We start from the raw sequence: 22,153 nt of genomic DNA on the forward strand, positions 1-22,153 counted from the left end.
TCAGCTTATTCCCATATGACATAGTATCAAGGTGCTTCAACTCCTCATCCATTCCAACTGTTCTTTGAATTCTCACTCTTAAGGTTCTTTTGGAAAATGGTTTTGCTCAAAATAGAATACTTGATGTGACCCAGGAAGGTACAGCAGATCTACTATCACCCTATCCTTAGAAGTTAATTTTCTCTTAATGCAGCCTAAGTATGATATTACCCTCTTTTAAAACTGTCATGTCACTCTTCTGATATATATTGAGCTTGAAGTCCACTAAAAGCATTAGATTTCTTTATTGACAAACTGCTCAATCCAACTAGGCATCCTTCATTCTGAAATTGGGCAGTCATCCTTTTGAATTGGAGTATAAGATTTTACATTTATCTCTCCTGAATGTCATCTAATTAATTTTAGTTCAGAGGCCTAGCCCATAAAAATATTTTTTGAAGCCTGATTATGTCATCCAATATATTAGCTATCTCTTCTGATCCTGTGCCATCTGTAAATTTGATAAACATCTATATCTTTATTGAAGTCATTGATAAGAATGTTAAACAGCCCAAAGCCATACACAGATTCCATTAGTGAGGAACTCTCCATTAGTGAGATTCTGATACATACACAGTTGACCAACCATTTCTACTCTTGGAGTTTGGACCCAGGACAGTTCTGAGTTGATGTAACTCTTTTATTGTCTTCCTTCTTTTTCTCTACTCATGTCTGCTCAGTCAATGAGTCTTAGAAACACTGAGTCATTGATAACTCTCAATCCTCTCCATTCCATCCCAACTATCACTATTTTAGTTGTCTCTCATTTTTCTTATTTAGAATATTATGCTAACCTATAAATTGGTGGTCCTTTTTCTAGTCCCTCCTTTCTCCAACCCATCCTTCACACCATTGTCTGAACTATCTTCCTAATGCACAAATTTGATTATGACATTCATCTGATTAAAAAATTTTGCTGGAATTTTACCTCTCCCATAATACCTACCAAACAATGTCTAAACTCTTCAGTACCTTCTGTGTTCTTGCCCCCACATTACCTTTTTTGCTTGAACTCACATGTATTCTATAGTCCTTCCAGACTGGAATGTTTTTATTTTTCTTTGCCTTGACTCATTTCATTATCACTACATCCTCTCTTTTGTTGTTGTTGTTATTGATGATGGCACCACTATCTTCTCAGTCACCAGGACTCACAGAATCAGCATTGCAGATCAAACTTCAGAGGTCATCAAGTCTAACAGCTTGAATAAGATGATTCAATGTTGATTTTTTACTCTTTACTCCCCCACATCCAATCATTGACCAAATCCTGTTGGCATCTTTCAAATCCATTCCTACCCACTACAACCATCAATTGACCTCCCAATTAGTCTCCCTGCCTGAAACTTTTAGCCCCTCAAATTTATTCTAAAAAGTTCTCTTTAATTATTTTCCCTAAATAGTGCTCTGATCAAAGTTTTCTACCACAAAACCTTCAGTGGTTGCTGACTGAATAAAAAGCAAATTGGACTTGGAATTCAAAACTCCCCAATCTCCTTTTCAAGTAGTCATATTTAATATAATTCCTCTTAACACACTTTATACATAGCCCTTGGTGTAAGTGGGAATGGAGAGACAGAGACAGAGAGACACACACACACAGAGAAACAGAGAAACACACAGACAGACAGAAAGGAGAAGAAACAAGGAAGAAAAGGAAGAAGAAGAAGAAGAGGAAGAAGAAGAAGAAGTAGAAGAAGAAGAAGAAGCAGAAGAAGAAGAGGAAGAGGAAGAAGAAGAAGAAGAAGAAGAAGAAGAAGAAGAAGCAGAAGAAGAAGAAGAAGAGGAAGCAGAAGAAGAAGAAGCAGAAGAAGAAGAAGAAGAGGAAGAAGAAGAAGAAGAAGCAGAAGAAGAAGAAGAAGAGGAAGAAGAAGAAGAAGAAGCAGAAGAAGAAGAAGAAGAGGAAGCAGAAGAAGAAGAAGCAGAAGAAGAAGAAGAAGAAGAGGAAGCAGAAGAAGAAGAAGCAGAAGAAGAAGAAGCAGAAGAAGAAGAAAAAGAAGAAGAAAAAGAAGAAGCAGAAGAAGAAGAAGAAGAGGAAGCAGAAGAAGAAGAAGAAGCAGAAGAAGAAAAAGAAGAAGCAGAAGAAGAAGAAAAAGAAGAAGCAGAAGCAGAAGAAGAAGAGGAAGCAGAAGAAGAAGAAGCAGAAGAAGAAGAAGAAGAGGAAGCAGAAGAAGAAGAAGCAGAAGAAGAAGAAAAAGAAGAAGCAGAAGAAGAAGAAGAAAAAGAAGAAGCAGAAGAAGAAGAAGAAGAGGAAGCAGAAGAAGAAGAAGCAGAAGAAGAAAAAGAAGAAGCAGAAGAAGAAGAAAAAGAAGAAGCAGAAGCAGAAGAAGAAGAGGAAGCAGAAGAAGAAGAAGCAGAAGAAGAAGAAGCAGAAGAAGAAGAAGAAGCAGAAGAAGAAAAAGAAGAAGCAGAAGCAGAAGAAGAAGAGGAAGCAGAAGAAGAAGAAGAAGCAGAAGAAGAAAAAGAAGCAGAAGCAGAAGAAGAAGAAGAAGAAGAAGAAGAAGAAGAAGAAGAAGAAGAAGAAGAAGAAGAAGAAGAAGAAGAAGAAGAAGAAGAAGAAGAAGAAGAAGAAGAAGAAGAAGAAAGAGAAGTAAGAGAGGAGGGGGGATGGAGAGGCAGTATATGACTATTTGTATGGTGGGATGTATCTCAGTTAATTATTTTTCTGTGCCTCTACAGAAAGCTCTGAGGCATGTGTACCTAAAGTGGGGAGTAGAGTACACATTGTGGAGAGTGGTCAAGATGCTTGATGATCTAATTTTGTATAATCATGGATTTGACTAGCCATCATTTTCTTTCTTTCTTTTTTTAAAAACCCTTCCATTCCATCTTAGAATCAATTCTTTGTACTGATTAGTTCCAAGGCAGAAGAGAGGTAAATGAGTTTTCCAAGGTGACACAGCAAAGAAACCTGAGACCATCTTTGAATCCAAGACCTTCATCTCTAGGCCTGACTCTCAGACCACTGAGTCATCTGGCTGCCCCCTAGTCACCATTTTCTGATTGATCTAATTCTGATTACTCAAGACATCCCCATACAATGGTTGGACCAATTCACAGCTCAACACATTGAGATTACTCTGCCTTTTTCTCCCCAACTTCAATGACAGATATTTTAAGATGCTATTGTTTATAAAATCATATTTTTCCATTATCCTCAATTATTTTCCAAGGACTTATGGTATTAATTTGGTGATAATTCAAGAATAAAAAGCCTTTGTTGTGGTGAAGGTGCAAAGATGCTCCTGGGCAATAGCATAATAGAATTACAATGGTCACACCCAGAGCAGGCAGACATTATTCCATATGTCCTAACTCTGATGCTCAACTTTCATAGTATCTTGCTGATCTAGCAGGACCAACTGTTCATAATTTCAAAACTTTTGAGGGAACATTGATGTCATTTCCAGTTTAACCCTGGAGAATGGTTGAATCTTTTTGGTTTTCATTTGGAGTAGAAATAAAGACAAATTCTGGGTTGAATGTCTATTTTTACAGTTACAAAAAATTGTCTGCAATACTTCCCCAAACATTTTACTCTGGAGGCAAACAAGTGTTCTAAAGGAATTTGCCTATACAGTTCTGAGAGGTCACACCACATTGAAAACTTTTGAGAATGATCCTAGCAACAGACTAGATTGTTTCTGCTTTCCAAGGATGCTCCTAGCTAGGAGCAGAGAGGCTCATTGCTAGTTAAGCAGACCACTAGATAATGAATCCGTTGGCCATAGCAATTCTGAGACAAAGAAAAATAAAAAATGGCCTTCAGTTCCAAAGGTTCCTTTCTATTTTTGTAGAAATGATGTCAGGGTAGAAGAAAATCAGAGTTTAGATTGCTAAGGATCACAGCATTTTGGATTAGCTAACTTTATAAGAAGTGATCTAAAAGTTGCTATCAGAGATATTTCAGTAAATTGTGCCTATATCTTGTACCTAACTAATGGTTTGAAATTTAATTATCCTTATTAGAGGATCTCAATACATCAAAAACACAGCTCAAAAGTAACCATCAATTAACCTGAAGACAAAAGAGTAAACATATGTGATCCTTAATAAATGCACCAGTTAGTAGGTTAATAAAGAACTCATTTGGTTTAGGGCAACAGTGCCAATGTGGGCACTAGCAGCATGATTATAATGTGGAGGTCAGTGATTGGGAATCAGAAGACTTAGTTAAAACATGGGATATTTCAGTTCTAGTCCTTCCTAGAACTTTATCTGTCTGACTCTTAAGCCTCATTTTAAAAACCAGAGGACTAAACAAGTTTTATAAAGTCCCTTGAACTTCCTACCTATAATTCTAAACTATTAGCTTCTTAACAGTTAAGTAGAAGGAAGATATAATAAAACTAACACATTTACATAAAATTTTGTGGTCAAAATCAATCAATCATTTGGTTGATTAATCAATTTACTAAGTACCAACTATATACCAGCTAGGTAGCTAAATGGTAAAGTAATTAGACAGTTAGGCCTGGAGTTAAGAAGACTCATCTTCCTAAATTCAAATCTGGCCTCAGACACTATTTGTGTGACTCTGGGCAAGTCACTTAAACTTGAAAGCCTCAGTTTCTTCAATCTATAAAATGATCTGGAGAAGAAAATTGGAAACCACTGCAGTATTTTTGCCAAGAAAACCCCAAATAGGTTCATGAAGAGTAAGACAGGACTGAAATGACTCAACAACAACAACAATATACCAGGTACTGCTGGAGATACAAATACCACAAATGATTCAATCACCCCCTACTCTTATCCATACATTATTTCATTTGATCTAGACAACAACCCTGTGAGTTGGTTAAGAAGAACATTATCATATCCATTTAATATATAGGAAAATTAAGGTTCATGATGGTTAAGAGATTTGGCTAGATTTCTATAATTGGTAAGTAGCAGGGCTAGGACTCAGACTCAGTGTTTGTTCTACTACAGCAGCATTTTAAAAATATTATTGTTACATTAAAATTCCTCAGTATCTTCCATCTTTCCTTCCCTCCCCACACTAGAGAAGGTATCACGTAACAAAACCTTATGTATATATGTATATAAAACAATTTCTTGCCTGTTTTCTCTTTATTAGTTCTTTCTCTTGAGGTGAATATACACAAGTCATTCTTCAGACAATATTTCTGTTGCTGTATATAATGTTCTCTTGGTTCTGCTCATTTCACTCTTCATAATTTCATGTAGATACACCAGTCTTAGGGGTTTCCAAAAAAAACCCCTACTTTAATCTATAAGCAATAATTGCAACATCCAGGTAGATTTTTCTCAAGGAAAAAAAATAGAGATATATAGATAGGTGGTGTCCTTTCCAGGCTACACCCAAGAAGTTTGCTTCAGTTTAAAGAATCCTCTGCCACTGACGAACCTCACTCTAATTGGCTGTTTCCCTTACAGAAACTATTTTTAAAGAGACAGCCTAGGTACCCATGTCTTCATTCTTCTCCAAGCTGCTTTTTTGACTCCCTTCTGACTTTGTCTACTATATACCTTTGACTGGTACCTTCATATTTCTCTCTCACCTCAAATTTGCTTTCCAGGTTCCTTTTATATGTGGTCTTTCCTCAGAATTTAAGCTCCTTGAAAGTAGGAACTGTCTTTCTTTCTGCTAGCACATATTAAAAATTTAATAAATGCTTGTTGACTGACTAGTTGTGCTCAAATGCAAAAATTCTAAGGAGTCCTATATGTTTTTAAACAATAAAAGCCATTTTCCTTTTAGGAACCAAAAAAAAGAGAGAAAGCCTGAACCTCTTGTTTCATGTTTTATTCTTTCAGCTCCAATACCTTGAAAAGCTAACACTGAATATATAATTATTTCAAATTTAACCATAGCATTCACTCCCACATGTGCTATAACATTATGATCTACAGCTAATAAAGCCCCTTTGAAATAGAAATTGATTTATAGTTATTCACTCTGGTAAAAGGAAAAAGTATGATTTTCCCCTTCTTTTTTGTTTTGATAGGGTTTCAGCTGTAGGTTTTTTTCTCCTCTCCTATGGGGGGCTTTCAACCCAAGTCCTACTGACATCTAAGGTGGGCAAATGGGGAAAAACCAAAGTCTTCCAGATACCTACTTCCTGGTTTCCACCTACTTCCCTCTGCCTACTTAATAGGATCATAGGCCCATGGATGGGGTTTAGAGCAGTTAGAGACCTTACCATTCCAATCTCCAGGAACATAAAGAGATGGGATGATGTGGTAATGGATTCCCAAAGACCATTTATCCAGCTTCTCATTTTTAAACTGAAGACAGAATTTTATGGGGGGTCTATTAAATGCAAAGGGGCAGCTAGGTGGTCCAGTGGCTAGGGTGCTGGACCTGGAAACAGGAAGACTCCTCTTATTGAGTTCACCTCAGACACTAGCTCTGTGACCCTGTATAAATTACTTAATTCCATTTGCCTCAGTTCCTCATTTGTTAAACGATCTGGAGAAGGAAATGGTGAACCATTCCTATATATTTGCCAAGAAAACCCCCAATGGGGTCAGGAAGAGTTGGATAAGGCTAAAATGAATAGTAAAATTATATATGAAGCACCAGGCTGGGCTTAGAAAGAGTGCCCATAGAAAAGATTGTCCCTATCCTCAGGGAGTCATCTCAATTAGTCTTAATTTAATGGAAGGAGATAAGCCACAAACAAAAGAAAGTCAAATAATAATAATGCTATAGATGCCTATCTCAATATAACATTTTATTATTAATAATAACAATAGCTAAAATTTATAGGTTGCTTTTAGAAAAGTTTGTACTGACGCAATTTAAAGTAACAGAGAAATGACTTTTGAGTCTTGAGCTGGGGCTCACAAACTGCTTCTGATACTAATAATGATGACAAAAGTAATAATAACTGTTGTTGTTTAGCCATTTCTGTCTTGTCTGACTTCATGACCACATTGGGGGTTTTCTTGGCAAAGATACTGAAGTAGTTTGCCATTTCCTTCTCCAGGTCATTTACAGAGGAGGAAACTGAGGCAAGCACACAAAGCTAGTAAATGTCTGAGCCCAAATTTGAACTCAGAAGATGAGTCTTCCTGACTCCAGGCCTGACACTCTACTTAGCTACCCAATTAAAACTATATTTACTATCTATAAAGCTCTTTAAAGTTGGCAAAGAGCTTTACACATATGCAAACTTGAATGTTTTATATGTGTATATATATATATATATATATATATATACACTTTATTTTCTCTAGATTGTCATGACACTGTTTTCTCTTGTTTCTCTTTCTACATTTACTACTATGTCTCCTTTGGTGGATATTCCCCTGCTAATCCTTCCCCCAAGGCTCTCTTCTCCTCACTCTCTATTTCCTTTTGCTTGATGTTATCATTAAATCCTGGAGATTCAATTGCCATCTCTACAGAGATGATTCTCAGATCTATTTGACTAGCCATAACATCTCTCCTGACCACCAGACTTAAAACTCTAACTGCCTATTGAACATTTAAAATAGTATATTTCACAGAGATCTTAAACTTAAATGTTCAAAACTGAACTCATTACCTTTCTGCATAAAGCCCTGCTTCTTTCAGATTTCCTTATTACTGTCAAAGGTGTGACCATCCTTTCAGTTACCCCAGCTTTTAACCTGTGTCATCATTGACACTCTCACCCCTCTCTGCACCTACTCAGCTTCCCAGGCCTCTTGATAACTTTTCTCTTCTCTTTCTCTTCTCTTCTTCTCTTCTCTTCTCTTCTCTTCTCTTCTCTTCTCTTCTCTTCTCTTCTCTTCTCTTCTCTTCTCTTCTCTTCTCTTCTCTTCTCTTCTCTTCTCTTCTCTTCTCTTCTCTTCTCTTCTCTTCTCTTCTCTTCTCTTCTCTTCTCTTCTCTTCTCTCAGCTACCAACTGGTACAGGCCCTTATCACCTATTCTTCAGTTATTGCAGTAGTTTGCTGGCTGGTCCTTGCTTCCTCTCTTCCCACTCCAATTTATTTTTCACTCTCCTCTCAGGGTAATTTTCCAAAAGTGCAAATCTAACCATGCCATTCCCCTATTCGGTTGTCTCCAGGAGCTCCCTATCATGCCCAAAATGAAATAGGAAATCCTCTTTTTGACTTTTAAAGCCTCTCTTAATCTGACCCCTCCCTACCTTTCTAGTTTTCTTAAACCTAGTTCTCTTGTGCTCTTCAGTAGGTAATCCAGTGACAATGGCCTCCTTGCTATTCTTCAAATTTGACAGTCCTTACTCCTAGCATTTCCATTGGCTGTTCCCAGTGGCCTCTGCACTTATTATAAGGTCTTGAACTTTTATGGATTCTGAATTTGCTTCTACATAGTTGTTTATATATTGTTTACCCCATTAGATTATGAGTTTCTTAAGAACAGAGACTTGTTCTTTCTTATCCTTTAAAAGCATTTTAGGGGCAGCTGGGTAGTTCAGTGGATTGAGAACCAGGCCTAGAGACGGGAGGTCCTAGGTTCAAATTCGGCCTCAGCCACTTCCTAGCTGTGTGACCCTGGGCAAGTCACTTGACCCCCTTTGCCTAGCCCTTACCACTCTTCTGCCTTGGAGCCAATACACAGTATTGACTCCAAGATGGAAGGTAAGGGTTCTAAAAAAAAAAAAAACATTTTAGAGTTCTCACTTTATCTTTAATGTGTTAAACATAAATATTAAGTGTACAGATAATATATTAGCATTTTAAAGTTACAGATAATATATTATACATATAATTTTAAACATATAGATAGTATGTATTAACAAGCTTAGACAATATATTAAATTCATAATATTAAATTTATAGATAATATAACATTTTTCCTTTTTAATTTAAATCAAATTAATTAATTAAAATTAAATTAAAATAAAATAAATAATTTAAATAAGATAAATACATTAAAATACCCAATTAACATCCTCCCTGCCCTCCACCCATTAGAGGAGGCATGACTTGAGAAAAAAGATATATGTATATGTAAAACTATGTAATACTAATTTCTGTTTATCAGTTCTTTCTCTGGAGGTAGACATAAACAAGTCATTCTTATCACATTATTTCTGTTGCTGTATTTAATGTTCTCTTGAATTTAAACCCCTAGCACTGAACACAGTGCCTGGCACCTACTGGGCCCTTAATATGTGTTGACTTGCCTGATTCACTGACTAGATTTATCTGATCCTGGCTTTGTGACCAGGGAGGAGTCTCTTAACTCTCAGTGCCCTAGGCAACTCTCACCTTACCTTCCATCTTAGAATCAATACTGTGTATTGGTTTTCAGAATTCAGAAGAGCTGTAAGGGATAGGTAATGGGGGTTAAGTGACTTGCCCATGGTCACACAGCTAGGAAGTTTTTGAGGTCACATTTGAACCTAGGACCTTCTTTTTCTAGACCTGGCTCTCAATCTATTGAGCCATCCAGCTGCCCCCTAGGGGGTTTTTTCTTCTAGGAGTTCCAATATAAATACAAGTATATATTACTTATTACTATAAGAATTACAAAGTGCTTTGCATTCATTATTTCAGAGGAACCTCATTCTAACACTAAAGGGAAATGCTAATGATTATTCTCATTTTATAAATAAGGAAACCAAGGTTCATAGAAGTTAATGTTTTGCCCAGGGTCATGAAGCCAGAATCTAATGACCTAGCCAACAAGTCAAATCCAAAAGCATTTGCTCCTAATTTATATCTGAGACAGGATTCAGAGCCAAATCTACCTGATTTCAAATTCAATACTTTGTCCATGACATCACACAGCATCTCTGAGGTTGAATAAATGAGTGATACAACTAATAAAAAAAAAGGTCTTGTGTTGTACTGTGTAGCATGAGTTAATCAGAGGAGCCTTCTTGGGGAGATGGAACTTAGTGTAGGCCTTGAAAGATGAACAACATATAAATCACAGTTTTCAACATTTAGATATGTGGGAAGAAAAGCTCTTGCTGTTTTCTCTTGGCTGCCATGGTAGTAAATCTCTCTCCCCCCAGACTCCATAGCTAGAGCTCCCCATAGACTCTCTAGCTAGTGATCTTCCTGGAAACAGAAGATAGACTACACATTGTTCTCTCAAAGGTACAGAAGTCTAGATTTGGACAAGGTGATTCCACATCTGAGAGATCTTTGAAAAGTGCCTTGGGAACCCATTACCACTTGAGCCTTTTACTAAAATAAGAATAACACTGTATGTTCTGAATGTGTTATTGCCAGTCCAACAAAAATAAATTATTGGGAATTTGTTCTTTCATTAACTAGCAATACAATTATTATCATGGGTATTGTATTTAAATTGAGAGACTACAGAAAATTTCCTGATAGTTCTGTGGATGTAATTTTTCCAGCCTCAAGTCCATTCCAGTATCTTTGACAAGAAAACTCCACAATATGTCAGACATGACTGAAAAACATCTGAACAACAACAAAAATGAGGATAATAATGAAATCTACTTCATAAGGTTGTTGTAAGATTAAATGAAATAATACCTGTAACATGTTTTGTAAAACCTTAAAAGGTTATGAAAATATTAGTTATTATAATTATAAAAGTGATCTCTAAGTTTAATTAATAATGATCAAGTTTAATTTGATGATTATAATTTATTTGATTTGTGTCCAATCCCCTAAAGTGCAACATTAGATACTTATTTTTGTATTAAGGTGAACAAAAATTAATTTGAATTTTGCCCAAAGGGCCATAAAACTATATATACCCTTTTATCCAGAAATGCCACCACTAGAGCTGATACCAAAGAGATCAAAGAAAAAGGAAAGGGTGTATAGATACAAAAATATTGATAACATCTCTTTTCATAATGGCAAAGAATTGAAAATGGAAGGCATGTCCATCAATTGGAGAATGGCTGAACAAGTTGTGGTATATGGTTATAATGGAATACTATGCACCATTAGATAAAAAAGATGAGTTCAGAAAAATATAGAAGGACATAGAAACTGAATCGAAGTGAGCAGAACTAGAACCCTGTATACTAATGATCAGGAAGTGAAGGACTAAACTATTCTCAGCAATGCAAGGTTCAAGATAACCCCAACAGACTCATGAAAAAAGTGTTATTCACAGACATAGAAGGAATTGTAAGTCTAAATGCTGATCAAAACATGCCATTTTCATTTTATTTCCTTCATGAGTTGTTATTGTATGTGCAATATGTCTTCTTTCACAGCATGAGAAATATGGAAATATGTGTTTCAAGACAGCATTGGCATAACTATATCAGACTATGTAGCATCTCAGGGAAGGGGGAGGGAAAAAGAGGAGAGAATGTGGATCACAAAATGTCAGACAACAATTTTTTAAAATTGGTTCTGGGGGCAGCTGGGTAGCTCAGTGGATTGAGAGCTAGGCCTAGAGATGGGAGGTCCTAGGTTCAAATCTAGCCTCAGACACTTCCCAGTTGTGTGACCCTGGGCAAGTCACTTGACCCCCATTGCCTAGCCCTTACCACTCTTCTGCCTTGGAGCCAATATACAGTATTGACTCCAAGACAGAAGGCAAGGGTTTAAAAAAAATAAAATAAAATTGGTTCTACTTGAAATAGAAAAATAAATCAATTTAAAAATTAATTTGGTTTTTAAGATATCCTCAAAATCTATCTATCTATCTATCTATCTATCTATCTATCTATCTATCTATCTATCTATCTATCTATCTATCTATATCTCTCTCCATCTATCTATCCCATCTATATATCTATCTATATATATCCTGAAGTGTCACAGAATCAAGGTTGTGATCCTATAGATCACTTTATGAGAACAAAGGAGATAAGTCATAGGTTCTTGGGATCATAAATTTATAGATGGAAGCAGCAGTGTACTGGTAAATGTTTAATCTTCATTAACATTTTATCTATCACTTTACTAAATTTAGAAATCAACAAAACAATTAATCAAGCCCTGATTTGTAGTGTTTGCTGTCTATAGATTTGTTAATTCTTACATTGAAAATTTAACGATTGGCACCCACAAGTTGTCTGGAGGAAACTAAGTCATCACTTAGATGATCCTTTTATAGATTAGGAAACTGAGACCCATAGAGACTAAATTACTTTCATGTGGTCTAATGAATAGTAAGTAATATAACTGGGATTGGAACTTGGGCTCTCAAGTCATCAATGAAGTGTTCTTTTCACTGTACCAGGTAAGAAAACACTGATTGAGAAAAAAACCAGGAATTTTAAAATGTAAATTAATGCCCTCTCATGACTGAAATACAAAGTCAGTGGTATAGAGACCTGACCTAAGGGTTAGAAACTTCTGGATTTAAGGCCTACTTCTAAAACACACTAGCTGAGGGACTAAGGACAAATGTCTTGACCTCTTGGTCATCTGGGGACTTTTCTAAAATGAACAATTATAGACATGATGCTTGTCTGCATGAAGGAAGGGAGCAACTCTTTCTTTTTTCTCCTCTGGGAAGGTTTCAACCTGAGTCTGACAGTCCTCTAAGGTGAACATGGGTTATTTCAGGTCAAGGACTTTGGGTTTTATTTTATAGTTAGTAGAAAGTGACAGTTTTTGAGCTTTACATGGTGTCTAATGCTTTATAGTTTAGGGAAGTGGCACTGAAAGGAGTGTGGATTACACTGGAACAGGGAGAGCTAGGGATTAAGTGACAGTAGTTAAGGGGCCATTACAATACCCCACACAACAGATAATGAAGGCCCAGGGACAGAGTAGTAACTGTGGGAATAGAAAGAATAAAAAGGGACAGAGTAGTAACTGGGAATAGAAAGAATAAAAAGGAAAGAGTAGTTCTTAGGGATAATGTATGATCCAGATTAGATTTATTTTTTCCCCCTTCCTATTCTAAGTCTGATATTCTACTATTGATTTATTTAATTTATAGAATTAAGCATAATGCTCTTAAAATACCTTTTTCCAAAAAAAATACAAGTCCTATATCTTAATAGAGTCTCAGATTTATAGAGCAGGAAGAAATCTTAGAGTTAACTCAAAACACTCCCCTTACTTGTAAGATGAGGAAACAGGTTTGGGATCTTTTGTTTGACTTTCTCAAGGTCACACAACCATTTAGTAGTTGAGGCTCCCACTAATTAATACCCATCTGGGCTCCACAAGCTAACCTTGTTCACATTACACTGCCCTGGTAAACAGTATTCACAAAAAGCTAATAAATTCAAGATGATTTTTGCCATCTATTGCATCAGTTTAGATAAAAGACTTTTAAAAAGAAACACAAAGAAACTTAAAAATCATTTTTTACTTTGAAGAAAAAATCTGACAGCAACTAATTGATCTTGACTTGTACTTTGAAATTTTGAACTGTTAGCTGCCTTGAATTTTCAGAGATCATTCTTTTTTACTTTTTTTCCTGAGAGCTCATTACTATTTCCAATATTCCCTTGCGTTGGGCAGCTATAGAGTTGTCATCTCTGTCTTATTTTCTGTGAAGCTGACATAACCAAGTTTTAAATACTGGCTCAGGAATAAGTGAGTTAGTTTAGAAGGGAGATCAATCTTCTTTTCTGTTGTATGCTACATTTTCAATGAGCTCTGCAGCTCCACCTTCAGAATTCTGGCTCTTCCTAATTCTTAATCTAGAGAAGCTCACTGTTTCAAATTGATCTACTTGATGTTTCCTGAATTCAGCAAGTCATCCCCTTGCTCTGTGTTTTTGAATAGATGCTCCACATGTTTGGAGTCTACTCTCGTCTCACTTCAATCTCTTAGGATATGTATCTTCTTTCAAGGGTCACAGTCTCTGGTTCCATCTCCCAGAGGAATATTTTCCCCATTGCTGGCATTGTTAATGGTTCTTTACTCTTATAATAGTATTGTGCTTACTACTTCATGTAAAGAGAGACCTCTACTCCCCAGCAGATTTTTAACTCCTCCAGGGCAGAGACTTTGTTTCATTTTGTCTTTGTAGCCTTAGCACTTCACCCAATGCCTTGAACTTTATTAATCCCAGATATAATTTGTCCCATATGTATGCAATTGGATACCTGTATCTTCACCATTAGACTATAAATTCCTTGAAAACAGATTTTTTTTTTTGGTTTTGTTTTGCCTTCTTTTATATTCCCTAGCATTTAGTATAGCATAGGTACTTAACAAATGACTGTTTCCTGGAACATAAGATTAAGTTCCTTAAAATGTTTTTTGAATTGAATTGCATAGGCTTTGATCAAATTTGTTATGATCAAATGGGGAAAGTTAGCTTACAATGTTACATAGTTGAGATGAGAAATATGGTTCTAAGTTTAAGGGAAGTATGGCAATATTGAATATTATTTTCCGTTCTGATGATGAGAGATGGAGTTTGGAGGTCATGATTTGATATATAGTTAAACCCCGACCTTCCATCTTAGAATGAATACTATGTGTTGGTTCCAAGGCAGAAGAGTGGTATGGTAAGGTCCAGGAAATGGGGATAAAGTGACTTGCCTAGGGTCACACAGCTAGGAAGTATCTGAGGTAGATTTTAAAGGCAGGACCTTCCATCTCTTGGCCTGACTCTCAATACACTGAGCTATTCTGCTGCCCTGGGGCATAATTTAGTATTAAAGAAATCATTGGATTCTTCCAGAGATAGAAAGCTATTAAAGTAGTGAACCTTATTTCAGGAAATTCTCTTTTAGGAGCCATTAAACTTCCCAGTACAGTATGCTAGAAAATCCCAAACCAATAGTAGCAGTGTGCTAGTAAATGTTTAATAACAAAGCCTCTGAAAATGCACAACCTAATTTTTTTTTGCTTAATCTATATTATTAACATTTCTCTATCACTTTCTTAAGTCTAGATAATCAAAAAACAATAAACCTGGTTCTGAATTATATCATTTGCTGATTTTCAAACTGTAAATATTTATACTGAAAATTTCACCCTTTAAACTTGCCCCAAATCCATTATCAGAACTTTAGATTTAAGGTCTTATCTAAGATAATATACACTTATGAATCTGAAATGAATATATGATTTTTGCATTAAATTTTCTTTATTTTCCCCCAATTACATGTAAAAATAGTTTCCAACATTTTCCAAAGAATATTGAGTCTCAAATTCTCTCCCTCCTCCCCTGCCCCCAAACATTCTTGAAATAGTAAGCAATATCATATCGATTTTACATGGAAAATCATGAAAAATATTTTCCCTTATTAATCTTTTTGTAGCAGGAAGCTCAAATAAAAAAAAGTGAAAAAGGTTTACTTTGATCTCAATGAATATATGATTTAAAGAATGGAGAAAAGAGAGCCATCCCTTAATGCTATACATTTATTATACATATTTATCATATTAATCTATCAGTAAAAAGACCATTTTAGAAGGAGGGGTCTGGGAAGATACATGTAATATTGCAAAGATGATGACAACAACATTTATTTCTTTAGCTAGTATTTATAGCATTTAAGGTATACAAAGTGCTTTATGTAGGTTATCTGATTTGATCATCACAATAATATTGTTAGGCAGGTGATAGTATCCCAATTTTGTTGTTTAGTTGTTTCCGGTATATTTGACTTTGCATGATCTCATCTGGGGTTTTCTTGGCAAAGATACTGGAGTGGCTTACAATTTCTTTCTCTAGCTCTTTTTACAGATGAGGAAATTGAGGCAAGCAGGGTTAAGGATCACTTGGCTAGCAAGTATCTGAAGCTGTATTTGAACTCAGGAGGAAGAGGAACATTCTTGACTTCAGGCTGGGTTCTCCATTCACTGTACCACCTAGCTGCCCTATTCCCACTTTACAGATGAGTAAACTGAGATTGAGATTAAATGACTTGTCCAAAGTCACACAACCAGAAAGTAATGAGATAGGTTTTGAACTCAGGTATTTCTGACTCAGTATGCTACCTGGCTGCCTAAATGATATAATATGAGTAAAATGCTTTGCAAACTTTTAAGTAGTTCAATGAAATGGCATATCTGTAACCGCTCCTACTGAAGCTGATGGCTTTCTTGAGTTTGGAAGCTCTGAGTATTGTGGGCTAAATAATTTGGGTGCAAATGAACTAGGTCCATTTGAACACTTGAGTAAGGGTCACCATACTATTCAAGGAGTGGTAAAGTAACCTAGACTGAAAATGGAGCTGGTAGAGAGCTTCCATTTTAATCCACAGAGTAGTCTGGCCCATGAATAATGGCCAGTGCACTGCTAGCCTGGGAGATCTAAGTCCCCAAAGCACCCCTCCCCAAATAAAACCCTCACAAAACTTCAAAGTGCCATATGTCATCTATTACTTTTATTATTATTATTACTATTATTATTGGATTTTTTAATATGAAACTTTTGTTGGGTTTTCAAGAATAAGTAGAATATTAACTAGTTGAGAAAAAGAGGGAAAATATTATAGTTAGCAGGAAAGCATGGAGAAAGGTATAGTATCAAAAACTGCAAGGGTATTTGATATGTTACTAAGATTGGAGATGACTTAAGTAAAGGTAGGTAGCAAATGGATTTAACTAAGAAAAGATCCGAAAAATTAAAAGGTGAGTACTGGTGGCTAGAGTTCCTGATGTGCTGCAAAAGGGGGAAGGGAGCAAGCATTTTTTTAGTACCTATAATGAGCCAGGCACTGTCTTAAGTGCTTTTCAAATATTATTTCATTTAATCCTCATGCATCAACCCTGGAGGATAAGTTTTATTATTATACTCACTTTATAGTTGAGGAATTTGAGGCAGGGAGAGGTTAAATGATTTACCCAGAATCACACAGCTAGTAAGAGGGTCGAGTCAAATTTGAACCCAGGCCCAATATCCTTATTCACTGGGCTATGAAGCCACTTCTTGAGGGTTTTTCTCCAGTTAATATATAAGAGTCAAAAACATCAGTTTCCTTGGATGGATTTGTTTTCAGTTTTTCACCTGCTTGCTAAGACTACATGGGGCATTTGGTGACATTTCCACTTTGGGTAATAACACCAGGCCAGACCTCTTTTAATGCCATCAGAGATCTACCTCTCCTTTACCAAGGTGACTTGGGTGACCACAGGGAAATCCCTCTAGTCAATCCTAAAAGCCTGAAATTCCATTATTGGAGGAGGTAATTATTTTGGGTTGAGGCTTTGTCCCTTATGAAAATGTAAATATTTGGAGACAATTCATTTTATTATCTTAGTCACATATATTTATTCAATATTTATGATTTTATTAGATTTCTACTGTAATATCTCTACTAGAAATTAAGCTTTAAGAGTAAAGGAGTAAAAGTAAGAGAGTCGATAATGGTAGATGTAGTGTAAATAATTGATAATGGATATATAGCATATTTACTAAGTTTTTATTATGTGCTATGTATTATGTTTTGTTGTTGCTTTAGTTAGATTTTCAGAAGTGACAATTGGTGGTGGTAGTGAAGGAGACCTAGAAGATCTCGTTTTAAATCTGGAAGAGACTTAAGAGGGCAATTTAAGTCTAATTCCCTAACTTTACACATGATAAAACTGAGGTACAGAGAAGGTAAGTCATTTGTCAAGGTAATTTGCTCAAGGTAGTAGGTAGCAGGGCTAAGACTTAAACCTAGATCCTCTGCCTCCGCACCAGTGTTCTCTCCTCTACCATACTTCCTCCCAAAGAAACTTTGCCTTACTCATAATTTTGACTAGTGTAGATAAAATTTTAGGGCTAAAAGGGAGCATAGAAATGGGTCCTTGGGTCAAGCTGCTTCTCTTTCAAGATGTGAGAAAAGACCCAAGGTAGGGCTGCTTAGATTCATAGAGTTATTTAGGCACAAATGAGAATAAGGCTCTTGTCTCTTACAGCATTCATTCCACTTCACCTTTTCAGGCAGTCAATAAACAGAAAGCTCCAGTATCTTTAGGATTCCAGGACCAATTTGTGGCAAGATACTGGACTTGGGGAAATAAATAAGGAGATATGTTTTTGGTTTTCTCAAAGAATTCCTACTGGACTATAGAGTTAGGGACAGAGCTTCTGCATTTCCCATATATTACTCACCATAAATTATCTAGAAAATGTATGATGAATAAGAGAAGTTGGGTCAGTCAGTCAGTATATGCCCAGAGCAAGGTTGTACTAGTACTCACAGAATGTAAGGAAAAGGAAAAGAAAACCTTCAGCACCTTGGTTAGATCCTCTGTAGAGGATTTGTGGGAGAACTACTTACATACCAGGCAGGATGAGAAGGGGTGGATTGTTTTCAAACTCTAAGGAAGTAAGGATCTTCTAAAGGATGGATGCCCAGACAACCAATCCTAAATTTATTTACATCATAATCTCAAGGATTTATTTGAAAGGGGAGAGGACTGGACTATGTTTTGCACTTTCCTAGCTTATCTCACATGACTTCTCCTTCCTCAATATTGTAGACAAACTGGACCACTATCTGTTTTCGGCATTATTGAAGACTTTCCTCCATGTTTGGAAAGTCCCATTTCTATATATCTTTGCTGGTTGAAATTCTTCTGTTTTCAAGACCCAGTTTGAATGTTATCTCTTCTGTGAAGCTTTCTCTGATTCTTGAATTTGAAAGTGATTCTCCTTTTTCACATTTCTCTACATCTTTTCTGGATCTCTATTTCACCCCTACTTTGTCTTGTGTTATTTTTCTTCTGTGTCTCTGCTTTATCTCTGTGTGTTTCAGTCTCTGTGTATTTATCTCTGTCTCTCTTCTCAGTTTGTCTGTGCCCCTCTCTATGTCTGTCTCTTTTTACTTTCCCTTTCTGTTTTTCTGTCTTTTGTCTTTACCTTTCACACCCACACCCTTCCTATCCACATAAGATTGGAACCTCCCTTGAAAACAGTCTGAGTCATCTTTCATCTTCGAATAGCCATTGCCCAGGATGGTTCCTTGAACAGAGTAGGCATTTTAAATAAATATTTAGTAAAGGAGTGGCTGAATGAAAGGGCAATGATGCCTGATTGGAATGGGAAGTCCCTCCATACACCTGCTAGCTAGTCAGTTGACAAGCATTTATTGAAGACTTACTCTGTGCTAGGAATTGTGCTAAATCCTAGAGATAAAAGGAAAGGTAAAAATGCAATCTCTGCCCTCAAGGAACTCATATTCTAATGACGAGAAACAATATAGGAAAAATTATATATAAAATGCATAGTGTACTTAGAAGATAATTTCAGAGAGAAGTCACTGGTGATGAGAAGGGAGGAGATGACTTAGAGGTGCTCTAAGCCAGACACCAAAGACTATAAATATCCACTGGTGTAATCAGATCTTGAAGTTGCTTTGACTGTTTAGAAGTATAGCACAGTCTAGGTACATTAACATCTATCTAGAAAGGGGTTTACATTCCCTGTCCTATACTCCTGATTACACTTGTGCCAGGTCAACAAGTTTTTGTAGCTCAAATCCATTCAAACAAGAGGGACAGAAGGTCTCTTCCCCCTTCCCCCCACCCCCACTCCCAATCCTCTCTTGGGAAAGAGCAGCTTCTTAAATAAAAGAGTCCATAGAATAGAGAAAGGGAGCAAGGAGGGGGAGACAGACAGACAGAGACCGAGTCAGACAGAGACAGACAAACAGACACAGGGACACAGAGATGGAGACAGAGACATAGACACACACACTCTCTCTCTTTCTCTCACACACAACCAAAGAGAGAGAGAGAGAGAGAGAGAGAGAGAGAGAGAGAGAGAGAGAGAGAGAGAGAGAGAGAGAGAGAGAGAGAAAAGTTGGGGGTGGGGCAGTCATTAACTGAGGCTCCTTAGATGAGGTCAAAAGACTTTGAGAAGGGATGGATGTACCCATTCTTTCTCCAGAGCTCCTGCTTTTTTCCGTTCCCAACAGACTTAGCCTGAAGAAGAAACAGCAGAAACAGACCCCCTCCCCCCCAACCTCACACTTTCCCCAACTCCAGTTTGAGTGGAGTCCTACACTTCCTTTTTTTTTAATTCAACCTATGTGGAGTGGTGAAGGGGGACACTAGCTGATTTCAAGGAGGTGGGTAAGTAAGGTACAACTGTCTACTTTGTTTTCTTGAAGAAAGCTGTGAAGTTCCTGGAGGCTCCCCATGGCATCAAGACTAGCTCCCCTTACCTCAGGTCCCTCCCTATAATCGGTGGACTGCTCTTTTCCCTTCCTCCCTCCCTCCTCCTGCTCCTCTTCGTTTCAGGTCTTTTGAGGACAAGTTGGGTTCCTGACAAGGCAGTTCCCGCTGGGAGCTGGTGCAGGTCAGCAGGCCTGCACTGCGTCCCCTTCCCCTTGCTCTTTAGCTACCCAGAGATTTGGGTCTTTCGCCTGGGATTCTCTCAACAACATCTTGGAATTCGTGCAACTTCAAGGGAGCTAGTCACCAGGGAGGAGAGTAATAACCTAGAGAGAGGCGCGAGGCTGCTCAGAAGTGGACACAATTCACATTCGAGAAGACAAACTAAACTAACTTTTTGAAGGTGAACATGTGAACAAGATGTGCTCTTTGCCCCACCTGCTTTATAGCACCCCAATATAAATGAGCATACAGGAGTCTCCCAGTCGTAATTCCACCAGCTCCCCCAACACTGGCATGAAAACTCCAGCGAGGTAGGTTGGAGAGCAATTCAACCGTGGCAATTAGTGTGGGACTGGCAATCAGTGCCCTTGAGGTCAGTTCTTGACTTTGGAGCGGGGATCCCTGTTCAGTTTGGAGACTCTTCTCTGTCAATCTCGGGTCTGAGAGCTGGGAGTTCAGCAGGGATCATGTTTATACTTGGTAATGAGTAGGTACGTACTGACACCCGGCGGGGAAGCCCTTCGCAGAGAGTCCAAGAGGGACAGACGTGAATAAGCAGGGCGCCTAAACTGCTAGAGGCACTTATTTATGTGGGGGCGGGGAATTTTTTTTGGGGGGTGGTGGAGGTGGAGGCAGCTGGAAACATCTCTTAAGGAATAACAAATCATAATCGTCAAAGCTGTCCCCCTTTCCCTCTGTCAGTTCTAGGAACTTGCTACCTAGGACATCAATCAAGATGCGTGGTGTGTTTTTTTAAAGGTATGCCCACCCCCTCCACTCCTGCCCTGTTTTCTTCACCAAGTCAAGCAACATTAAAAAGAAAAATCCATGACCTTAGTAGTATCTGAAGGGCGTATTAATTACATAACCAGTGAATAAGATTAAGGAAGAGACTGCCGTATTAAAGAGCTGACAATACAATGAGAGAAAGAGATCGAGAGAGAGAGAGAGAGAGAGAGAGAGAGAGAGAGAGAGAGAGAGAGAGAGAGAGAGAACTTACAAATCTGCAATGAAGATGCGTAGGGAATGCCCCCGTTGTTTTTTTTTAATAATACATATATGTTATATATGTATGCATAAACAAAATGCAACCAAAGACCTTACCTTTCTGACACCACTAAAGCCGTGTTCTGCAGCAACTTGACGGGCTTCTTCCTCTCCCCCCGTGTGCAACTCAACCAAAAACTGATTAGTAAAGACAGGTCTCTCAGCAGATGCAAAAATCATGATACAGAGCAAGACCACAGCAGCCTTCCACTGGGGTGAAACACGTCCACCCAGCATCTTTCTTGGGGGTATGAAAAGTGCAAAGAGGAGGCAGATAGATAAGGAAGAGGTGGGTGATGGCTCGGGTGGAGCAGGAGAGCTGAGAGGGTGGAAATAAAAAAAAATAGTTTAAAAGAAAAGACTTGGGGGTGGGGTGGGTTGATCCTAGGAAGCTTGGAAGGCAACAAAATCAGAGTGTATTTTCCTCCAGGATTTGGATGTTGGGGAATGGAAAGCCGTGTAAGTCAGATGGTCCAGCTCCTTAGAGGGGATGTGAGTGTGTATATGTGTGTATATGAGAGGGGGGAAGGAGAGCAAGTGTGGCTGTACTTGATGCTAAATCTGCATTTTCAGCTCCTCCTCATCTAGAATTCAACAGTGACCAGAGGAGAGCACCAGCCCCGTGACGTGACACCCCCTCAAAGGCCAATCCCAGTGCAGAAAGGTGTAAGCCCCACCCCACTCCTCCCTTTGGCTAGACTTTGGACCGCCTCCGGAGTGGGGGGGGGGGGGGGGAGAGCGGAGGAATAGTTGGATTCGCAGCCGGCCCTCCCCCGCTGTTTCAGCACCCTGGAGAATTCCTCCATTTCTCAACCCCAGGAGTTAGAGCAAGGCAAGGAAAATCCCCCTAACTGTAATCAGCTATCGGCATGATGTCATTGTTGGTGTAAATCAGAAGCACCGGAGAGGGAAATACGGTGCGTGTAGCTCTCATAGGAACCTGGG

The 22,153-nt window shown here is 37.8% G+C and overlaps 1 protein-coding gene across 1 annotated transcript in view; it reads right to left on the reverse strand.

The window, feature by feature from the left end:
* The window catches only part of PCSK2 (proprotein convertase subtilisin/kexin type 2), a 331,306-nt gene extending 309,395 nt beyond the window's left edge, over positions 1-21,911 (reverse strand). The window contains exon 1 of the mRNA XM_001382075.4: positions 21,266-21,911. Within this exon, the coding sequence (XP_001382112.1) occupies positions 21,266-21,445 (180 nt within the window). The 5' untranslated portion in view covers positions 21,446-21,911. The remainder of the gene's footprint in view (positions 1-21,265) is intronic.
* Positions 21,912-22,153: the final 242 nt, after the last annotated feature.

This window comes from Monodelphis domestica, chromosome 1 (genome assembly GCF_027887165.1).
Source record: "Monodelphis domestica isolate mMonDom1 chromosome 1, mMonDom1.pri, whole genome shotgun sequence".
NCBI classification, from domain to species: domain Eukaryota; kingdom Metazoa; phylum Chordata; class Mammalia; order Didelphimorphia; family Didelphidae; genus Monodelphis; species Monodelphis domestica.